At 50.0% G+C, this 9,316-nt stretch overlaps 3 protein-coding genes across 3 annotated transcripts; 2 read left to right on the top strand and 1 right to left on the bottom strand.

The window, feature by feature from the left end:
• Positions 1–1,185: 1,185 nt before the first annotated feature.
• PpBr36_02177 (uncharacterized protein) lies at positions 1,186–4,001 on the top strand (the record flags this gene model as incomplete). The annotated part of the gene is made up of 9 exons (XM_029889359.1): positions 1,186–1,307; positions 1,415–1,640; positions 1,712–1,878; positions 1,970–2,096; positions 2,207–2,693; positions 2,794–2,968; positions 3,052–3,532; positions 3,633–3,769; positions 3,863–4,001. The coding sequence occupies 9 exons, from the start codon at positions 1,186–1,188 to the stop codon at positions 3,999–4,001; spliced, it is 2,061 nt and encodes a 686-aa protein (XP_029754053.1).
• A 340-nt stretch (positions 4,002–4,341) lies between these two features.
• On the bottom strand, positions 4,342–5,915 carry PpBr36_02176 (uncharacterized protein; the record flags this gene model as incomplete). The annotated part of the gene is made up of 2 exons (XM_029889358.1): positions 4,342–5,481; positions 5,826–5,915. The coding sequence occupies 2 exons, from the start codon at positions 5,913–5,915 to the stop codon at positions 4,342–4,344; spliced, it is 1,230 nt and encodes a 409-aa protein (XP_029754052.1).
• Positions 5,916–6,959: 1,044 nt separating this feature from the next.
• On the top strand, positions 6,960–8,541 carry PpBr36_02175 (uncharacterized protein; the record flags this gene model as incomplete). Its single annotated transcript, XM_029889357.1, has 6 exons — positions 6,960–7,067; positions 7,144–7,246; positions 7,317–7,384; positions 7,463–7,648; positions 7,716–7,760; positions 7,888–8,541. The coding sequence occupies 6 exons, from the start codon at positions 6,960–6,962 to the stop codon at positions 8,539–8,541; spliced, it is 1,164 nt and encodes a 387-aa protein (XP_029754051.1).
• Positions 8,542–9,316: the final 775 nt, after the last annotated feature.

Raw genomic sequence — 9,316 nt, 5'->3', positions numbered from 1 at the left:
GGGGGGGGGTCTCTGCCAATGGCCGAAACAACCTGCAGCGCCGGGCCCCGCCTAGACACTAACAAAGTATAACGGGTGGCATATGCTTGCGCGTTGGATATACGAGAATTTTGAACCTCATCAACACTTATTCCCATGAGTATCGCTATATGACAGTTTAAATCAGTCATTTTCTTGGCATTTAGCCGGTTCAGAAACTTGCAGGTTGACTTGTCCCAACTTTTCAACACTGTATGCTGGAGGTGACGGATCATGCAGGTAGATGACAGTCGGAGAAGTAACACATCCCCCGGTGGAGTAGCGCGAAAGGACAAGTGAAAAGAGGATGTATAGCCCAAGGCGCAAAACACCTTTTATGGTTCGGGAGATCCTGCAAACATGTTGTTATTGCGGCGATAGTTCTTGAGCTGAATTTGCTTTTTCAAATTTAGTCCTCGTTGTTCCGTTGGACATGGTTCCCATTCCCAACGAGCAGGTATTAAGAGACTGGAATTGGTTATTGCAATTTGCAAATGTGACTGGGCACACCACCATGTATCTCGGGTTGGAGAGACGCCCTTTCCCGGAAACCTCTCCGCAACGTTGAAAGTACCTATGTGATATAATTTCGAGTTTTTATTCATACGGTATCTCCGCACAGATCAGACCTGCTGACCTATTTCATCCGATCAAACTACTGACACTTTGCCCATCTTGATGACTGTTCCCTGCAGCAAAGTTTTCCACACCGAAATCATGTCTGGACTGCCGAGCCTCTTCCCCGCGCTGGGCAGCAGCATCTTGCACCGGCTTTTCAACCTGCGTCAAATGGAACCATGGAACGTCAACATCATTGGCTACCGGACAGCCAAGCAGCCATGCAATTGGCTCTTGGCAGTTGCTTGAAGGTTTGTTATAGTTGGGTGACAGGCGAGGTTGCGGGTGTATCGGGGCGAGGGGTACGCGTTAGAAGAGGAGAATGACGGGAAAGCGGGAGATTTATAACAAAAGAAAATGAGGGGATTGGTAGACGGGGAAGAGGAGAATAGAGAAGGGATGGTACACATCCGCCCATAAATAAAGGCGGGCAGAAGCTCGCCCTGCCTCAATTCTCGCGCATCTCTTCGGTGTCAGGCTCCTTCTTTGCTCGGTGCGTGCTATCTGCTTCCATATCCCTTTATATCATCGCAGATATACGCCACAATCATGAAAGACACCAGACCAGAGACTCGTGGCGACGAGAGGGGATATGCCAGTGGCATGATCCCAGATGAGTTTGATATCATCGTGTGTGGCGGAGGTAGTACAGGATGTGTGGTGGCTGGCCGGTGAGCTCTATCCCATCCGATTGTCTTTGTGTTGGCGGCGGTGAGGTTGGCTCTATTTTATATGATTGATGAGTTTGACATGGCCATCAACGTTTCCAAACAAACAGACTGGCCAATCTGGATCACAACCTCAAGGTCCTTCTCATTGAAGGCGGCGAAAACAACCTCAACAACCCATGGGTCTACCGCCCGGGCATCTACCCGCGGAACATGAAGCTAGACTCCAAGACGGCCTCCTTTTACGAGTCGCGTGCATCAGATGCTCTTGCCGGGAGAAAAGCTGTCGTGCCCTGCGCCCATGTGCTGGGTGGTGGCTCGTCCATCAACTTCATGGTAGGTATAGGGTGCAAGAACGTGGACGACATAGGACAGTGACAATGACAGCTAGCTAACAAAAGATATAGATGTACACACGTGCCTCGGCCTCAGACTACGATGACTTCCAAGCCAAAGGATGGACGACCAAGGAACTGCTTCCACTCATGAAGAAGCATGAGACCTACCAGCGCGCCAGTCACAACCGTGAAACCCACGGCTTTGAGGGACCTATCAAGGTATCTTTCGGAAATTAGTAAGCCGCTGCCCGTTAGTCGCTCTAGCTTAGATGATATCATTTTTGATGTTGAAAAGCTGACTGGATTAAAATAAAATAAAACCAATAGCACTTATCCAATCGCCTGGGACTTCTTGAGGGCCACAGAATCTCAAGGCATTCCAACTGTGGATGATCTCCAAGATCTTTCTTGTGGCCATGGTGCCGAGCACTGGCTCAAATGGATCAACCGTGATGTAAGTGAATCACTCGTAGCTTGTCTCTACTGGCATAAAAAGAGAAGAAAAAAAAAATCTTGGTTTCTTTTCTCCCTCTGCTGACATATAAACTCTCATCTTGCTTCAAGACTGGCCGACGTAGCGACAGTGCACACGCATACATCCACTCTACCCGTGCCAAGCACTCAAACCTCTATCTGGTCTGCAACACAAAAGTGGACAAGGTCATCATCGAGAACGGCAAAGCGGTGGCGGTGCAAACAGTAGCCACCAAGCCTCTCTCAAGGGACCAGCTCAAGCCGCGCATTTTCCGCGCCCGCAAGCAGATTGTCGTGTCGTGCGGCACCCTTTCCTCGCCACTCGTCCTGCAACGCTCTGGTGTCGGTGACCCCAAGAAGCTCAAGGCCGCAGGTGTTGAGCCGATCGTGGATCTGCCCGGTGTTGGGCTCAACTTCCAAGATCACTATCTTCACTTTTCCGTGTATCGTGCGAAGCCTGGAACCGAGTCGTTTGACGAATTCGCCCGGGGAAACCCAAAAGTCCAGAAAGCCGTGTTCGACCAGTGGGAGATTAAGGGAACTGGACCGCTGGCCACGAACGGAATAGGCAAGCTCAGTCTTTTTTTTTTTCTTTTTTTCTTTTTTTCTTTTTCTCCCCTTGTTCTTCTTCTTCTTAATGACTAAACAAGAGAAATGACTAACTCCCTCCCTCATAGATGCCGGAGTCAAGATCAGGCCAACACAGAAGGAGCTGGACGAGTTCAAAACTTGGCCTTGCAACTCTTTCCAGAAGGGCTGGGACAGCTACTTCAAGAACAAACCCGATAAGCCAGTCATGCACTATTCTGTGATTGCAGGATGGTTCGGTGACCACATGCTGATGCCACCTGGGTGAGTTACCTCGTCCTATTTCTGCACTTCCTGACTGCGGAATCATTTGTTGATTTTTTTTTTTTTTCCCTTATGACTTGTAGAAACTTTTTTACAATGTTCAACTTCTTAGAGTATCCTTTCTCGCGCGGGTACACCCACATCAAGTCGGCTGATCCTTATGCAGCCCCGGATTTCGACACGGGCTTCATGAGCGACGAGCGCGACATGGCGCCCATGGTGTGGGGTTACATCAAATCACGCGAGACAGCCAGGCGTATGGATGCATACGCTGGAGAGGTCCAGAACATGCACCCCTTCTTCAAATATGACTCGCCAGCCCGTGCCCACGACATGGATCTCGAGACCACAAAGGCTTATGCGCTCCCGGGCAACATCACCGCCGGACTGCAGCACGGAAGTTGGAGCAAGTTACTGCCTCCGCCCGATAAGCAGCCCGAAATTGAGGTGCTAAACTCTCACAAGAAGGCTGTGTATGACGACCTCAAATACTCAACGGATGACATCAAGGCTATCGAGGAGTGGGTGAAGCGCCATGTCGAGAGTACCTGGCACTGTTTGGGAGTGAGTGGCAAACACATACTTGGATGCGCATACATATATCTTCTTTCAGCTTTCCACCATTCTGCCACGAAGCTTCACTTTGCTGACCAGAATTGAACAGACATGCTCCATGGCTCCCAAGGAGGGCAACAGCATCGTCAAGCACGGCGTCCTCGACGAGCGCTTGAACGTTCATGGTGTTTCCAACCTAAAGGTTGCTGACCTCAGCATCTGCCCTGACAATGTTGGATGCAACACGTAAGCGATATATAAAACCCCTGAGTAGCCGATTGACCCGACTTGGCGGTCCAGGGACCCTCGTTGGTACTGACAAATGCCATGCCTCAACAGATACTCCACAGCCCTTCTCATCGGCGAAAAAGCTGCCATCCTTGTTGCCGAGGATCTTGGCTACTCTGGCGAGGCGCTTGAAATGAAGGTGCCCGAGTACAATGCACCTGGCGAGATGAAGCTGCTAAGCCGCCTCTGATGCGACGTGTTGTTCATGAGTGGCGATCTTGGATGAATAAGCGGGGGAGAATAAGTACTTTTCGTGGCTATTTCTTGGTCTGACTCTGCAGTCGATCCTCTTAAGTCACAAAAAAAAAAAAAAAAAAAAAAAAAAAAAAAAAAAAAGGCGGGAAGTGACGATAAATGACGTGAAATTTGCGTGATGTAACAGATTGTTTGTTTGTTTGTTTGTTTGATTACTTGTTTGTCTATATGAATGTATACCTACCTAGGTAGCTCAGCTCAACAGTCCTAGTCTTGCAAGACGTCCTCGATGATTCTGTCGGCCACGAATGCAAAGGAAACGGGGGGGTACTCCATCAAGTCTCCTTGGCGATACGCATGTCCTCTTCCCACTCCTTTTGTACCTCGGCAGCAAAAGCATCATCGCTCAAAACTCGCCATCCAACCATGGCCATACCCCTTCCGCACTCAATCGCCTTTTTGTAGGACTTGTCGAGTCCTGCGGCGGCCGCAAACGCAGGCGTGTGGTTGGACTGGCCCTTCTCCGTATCAATCCCAAATGCGCCATGGAAGCCAGGACACTCATAGCACACGTCACCCATGTCGGTGCTCCCCGCCAGGAAGTCGGCCGGCTCCGAAAAGGAGACGGTCTCTGGCGTCTGCACAGCTTGGTACTCGCGACAAAGTGCCCGCGACGGCCTGACGTCAGCGTACGAGTTGATAGGCTCGTATCGGACGCCACACCCAGTCGCAATGGCGGCACCCTCAAAGCAGAGCTTGACCCTCTCCCACAGCTTCTGGGCGGCGGCGCGCGTGTCGCTCCTGATGTAGTACTCGACGCAGGTGGAAGAGGGCGTCACGTTGGGCCTTTCGCCGCCTTGACGCACCACTCCATGGATGCGCTCGTAGGGTCGGACGTGCTGCCGGAGCATGGAAATTGCATTGTACGACAGCATCGCGGCGTCGAGAGCGTTGACGCCATCCCAGGGAGCCATGGCGGCGTGGCTCTCGCGACCGCTGAAGTAGATGCGCATCTTGACGTTGGCCAGCATGCGCACGAAAGCGACCTCCTCCACGGGGGCGGCGAGCAGATAGGACGGCCCCGGGTGCACCATCAGGCTGGCGGCGGCGCCCTTGTAGGCTCCCGCCGCGATCAGCTTGAGCTTGCCGCCGCCGCCCTCCTCGGCGGGTGTGCCCAGAAGACGGACGCGCCCCGGCTGATCTGGATTGTGCTTGAGGGCAGCAGCAAGACCCAGGAAGGCGGCGAGGGAGGACGACGCGATCAGATTGTGCCCGCAGGCATGACCGATCCCTGGAAGGGCGTCGTACTCGGCGTTGTAGACCACCAGACGACCACCTGATCCGTACTCTACACAGAAAGCCGTCTCGACTCCATAGGCATGCGGGATCACTTCGAACTGAAGTTTTCGCAGAAGCGTAACGAATGCATCGTGGGCTTTGAACTCTTCGTATGCCAATTCGGGGTTGGCGTGGATCTACGGGTGGCCGGATTGGATTAGAGCGGGGGAAAGAGGGGTTCAAAAGGTTAATGGTAAGCGTGAGGAAACAGACAGAAGAGTCCTTGAACTCTACATAAGAGATGCCTCCCCTGCGTCAAACAACTAGTGCGTATCAATCAATCCATGGGGACATTAGAGGAGTCGGAGCAGGTTGCAACAAATATGGAATGCACGGGAAATAGCAGTCAGTAGTATTTTACCGTCTTTTTTTCCGAGCTGCGCTGGGGCTCGAAGGGGTCAAGATGAATGAAATAAGCAAGATGAAAAAAGAAGAAGACAAAAAAAAAAAAAAAAAAGAAAAAAAAAAAACATATCCATACCTGGTCATTGATGGCCCTGATAACGCCGTCTTTTTCCCGCAGCTCTTGCCTAACGACGCCGAGTACGATGGATTCTGCAGATTGACGCATTGCGTGGTTATGTTGCCGTCTAAATATCTCCGGCGACGAGGATACGTTCCGGTGAATATCGCAGGTGATGTGCAGAAATTAGGGCACGGCCTCGAGAGCCCCGCAACGGTAGCTCAAAGTAATATTATAGGGTGCCTTTGCCTAGGCTTAACCTGGATAAAAAAGAACAAAGCTGGTTATAAAATATATTAATCCACCCCACTTGTTTCACGCAGGTCAGTGCTTGGCCAAACTCAAACGGTAAAACATGAGCAAATATCCCCTGTGCATGTCCAAGCAGTAAGTGAATACTGTACCAAGCACAAGAAAAATAAAAATAAAGATAAAAAAGTACGAAAAAAAAAAAAAAACAAGCCAAAGTAATTCGAAGTTAAGGACCAACCACCTTACCTTTACCTGCATCAACCCTGCAGGCAATGGCTGGCCGACTAATAGTAGCTACTTATGGATCCTTCGATTGCGCCCTGACACAACTCAAACACCTCGATTGATTGACAGTGACAGAAGTAGCATTGCGACCATGCTTTCGTCCAGATGCCTGCCCTCAACGTGCAGCTGCACAGGCCTCTCGTCATCAGGCAATTTTGGTTATACATCACTGGAACCGCCCCAGCCCGCCAGCCCCCAATCCCTGCCACATGCGGCGCACCAGGCAAATGCATCCACCCGGGCTGCCGCATACCTTGGAGATCTTGAATCTTGGTTCCGGTGTGCGGGTCCTGGATCGCCATATGACCTGGTTGTTACTACTCGTGTACGGCTCTTTCGTGTTCCCGTCATCTTCATATAAATATTCTTTGTATGGTTCGCATTTGAGTCGAAAGGGAACAGGCATACCACTGGAGGGAAACAAGCTTTAAGGCCCATTGTTCTAGTCAATTCGTCCCCTCCCCCCAAAGAGACGCGACGTTGTCCTCGCATTGTCGACTGTTCAAGCCCCCGGAGGGCAAAGTTTAAAAAAAGAATAAAAAAGAAGAAAAAGCTACACCGGGGAAAAGAGAGACATTCTCATTCTTTGTGTGGCCAGTCGCTTGCAGAAAAAAGATGGCCGACTTTGTAGACCACTCACTCGACAACGAGTCTCGAGTGCCAAATATCTACGCCTCGGTCATTATAAGTTTAACGGCGGTTACGGTGGTTGTTCTCGCCAGGGTAAGCAAAAACATCTTTTTGCCCTCGACTTTTTAACCCTGGCAATCCTAACGTTCTCTGGCAAATTTTGATTCAGATTTACACTCGCGTTTTTGTCATCAAAACATTTGGCCTCGATGATTGGGCGGCGGCACTATCCCTCCTATTCACGCTTGCCTGTGGCATAGTAGTTGGCATCAGTAAGTAGCAGCGCGCAGATGTGCCCCCCGAACAAGACCAGGCCGTCTAACAATACTTCGCGCTTTTTAGATGCGACCTACGGATGTGGAAAACATATATGGACGGTTAGTCCTGGTGATCTGCAGCAATTCTTTATAGTAAGTGGACCAAATCGCCGACGGTATATGATGCACTCTAGACTAATCGCGTGCCGTGGCGTTGTTTCTATTCAACAGAATTTCTATTTCAGCATTGTTTTCTACAATCTATCGGTCATGTTCACCAAGGCATCCTTCCTCCTGCAATATTACCGCGTGCTGGCAACGACCAGGTCCATGAAGCAGATGTATCTGGGCTTTCTTGCCGTCATTCTCGCCACATCCATCGCTTTTCTCTTTTTGGCAATCTTCCCTTGCACGCCGGTGAGTGTAATACAATTGTGGCAAGCAAGTGAATTGAAACAGTAACTAACCTTGGATGTTGCTATAGATTTCTGACTTTTGGTCCTTTTCCACCAAGAAGAACTGCCTACCGGTGAGTCATTGGCACGATACGCAGCTTTGCAAAACTATTTTTTTTTTTTTTTTTTTTTTTTTTTTTTTTTTTTTTTACATGTTCATTTCTTATACGAAATGCGCTGACCGAGTGAAAAACCTAATAGAACTTCACCATGTACTACGCTCAAGCCGGTGCACACATCGGCACCGATATTATAGTTTTTGCCTTGCCCTTACCGGCTCTTTGGAAATTGCGCATTAACGGACCTCAAAAGCTGGTGCTTTTGGGAATCTTCTCTCTCGGCTTTTTCGCGGTTATTATATCGATCCTCCGCCTCACCTTCCTCACGGACAGCCCCGATGTTACGTGGAGTAACGCCATTTCATCTTCGTGGTCAGCGGCCGAAATATCGATTGGGCTCATGTGCGCCTCGCTGCCTTCGTTGCGGCCGCTTGTAGGCAAATACCTGCCTCGCCTCGCATCGTCGTTTGGCAAAAGCACCTCGGCGTCCAGAGTCTACGGCGCCAAGGGCAGTCAGTACGGCGGCACGAAGGCGAGCCAAGGCGAGAGCAGGGTCCGAACCTTCTCCACAGCAACGTCTTCGACGCGGCCCCAGAAGACGCGCAGTATGTACCCGGACCTTGAGGGCGGCGGCAGCGTCGAGAGGCTGCACAGCAATGAGCAAGGCGCTAAGCCTCCCGGTAGCCCTGGGACCTTCCTCGACGATAGCAGCGACCGGGGTGACTATCCCATGACCGATTTTGGCACCACTACCAAAATCACGGCTGGTACTGGACAAGGCCAACCCGCCCCATAGTCGAGGAGACGTTCAGGGAATACCGTCGTGCAAGGGATAGATTTGTGCTTCAAGGGGTGTATTTACGGCGGCGACGATTTCTTTTTTTTTTTTTTTTCTTGTTGTTGTTTCCTTTTTTTTTCCTTTTTCTTTCTCCTCCCGCATAAATTTTCTCGCTTTAATGTTATAATATTATTTCCCTTCTTACAACAAAACAAATTATGTTCTATTTTAAAGCCCTATCCATTCTAAATGCGTAAACACAGTATTCAAAGTGATTAGGAATCCAGTCAGGGTCCCTGAATTTCATTGTTTTAAGAGTCATTTCTCGCCCCATCCTGAACTTGTCGTCCACGTGGGTTTCGCTTTTTGCTATGATGGTAGGTCGAGCCGGCTTGCAGATCGTGCAGACCCTAAACTGCGGGAAATACCCCAAAGACAAGTTATGCCGACACCAGCTTCTATCGGCAATCTTATCGGCTTTTGAAATCTGACATCCTGTCAAGTCAGAGAAGGCTGATTTAACTGGCTCAAATTCTGCACCTGGTGTAGCATATTATTCTTTGAAGGGACTTGTAACTCTAGGACTTTCGTCAAAAACCGGGACACAGCTGAAGTTGCGCAGGGATTAGTGCAGGCAAAGGGCGGACTGAACGATAGGTAGCTCAGCATCGGTCACGAATAAACAGTCTCCACTAATAGCCGTTGGCAGATGATGGTTGTCCAAGCGTTTATCGAACCTTTTACCACAGCATACCAATGTCCGACCGAGACCGGGTCCCATTTTGGCATTCAC

The sequence above is a fragment of the Pyricularia pennisetigena genome, chromosome 3, assembly GCF_004337985.1.
Source record: "Pyricularia pennisetigena strain Br36 chromosome 3, whole genome shotgun sequence".
NCBI classification, from domain to species: Eukaryota; Fungi; Ascomycota; class Sordariomycetes; order Magnaporthales; family Pyriculariaceae; genus Pyricularia; species Pyricularia pennisetigena.
The sequence above is the reverse complement of the archived record's forward strand: the minus strand, read 5'-3'. Positions and strand labels throughout refer to the sequence as shown.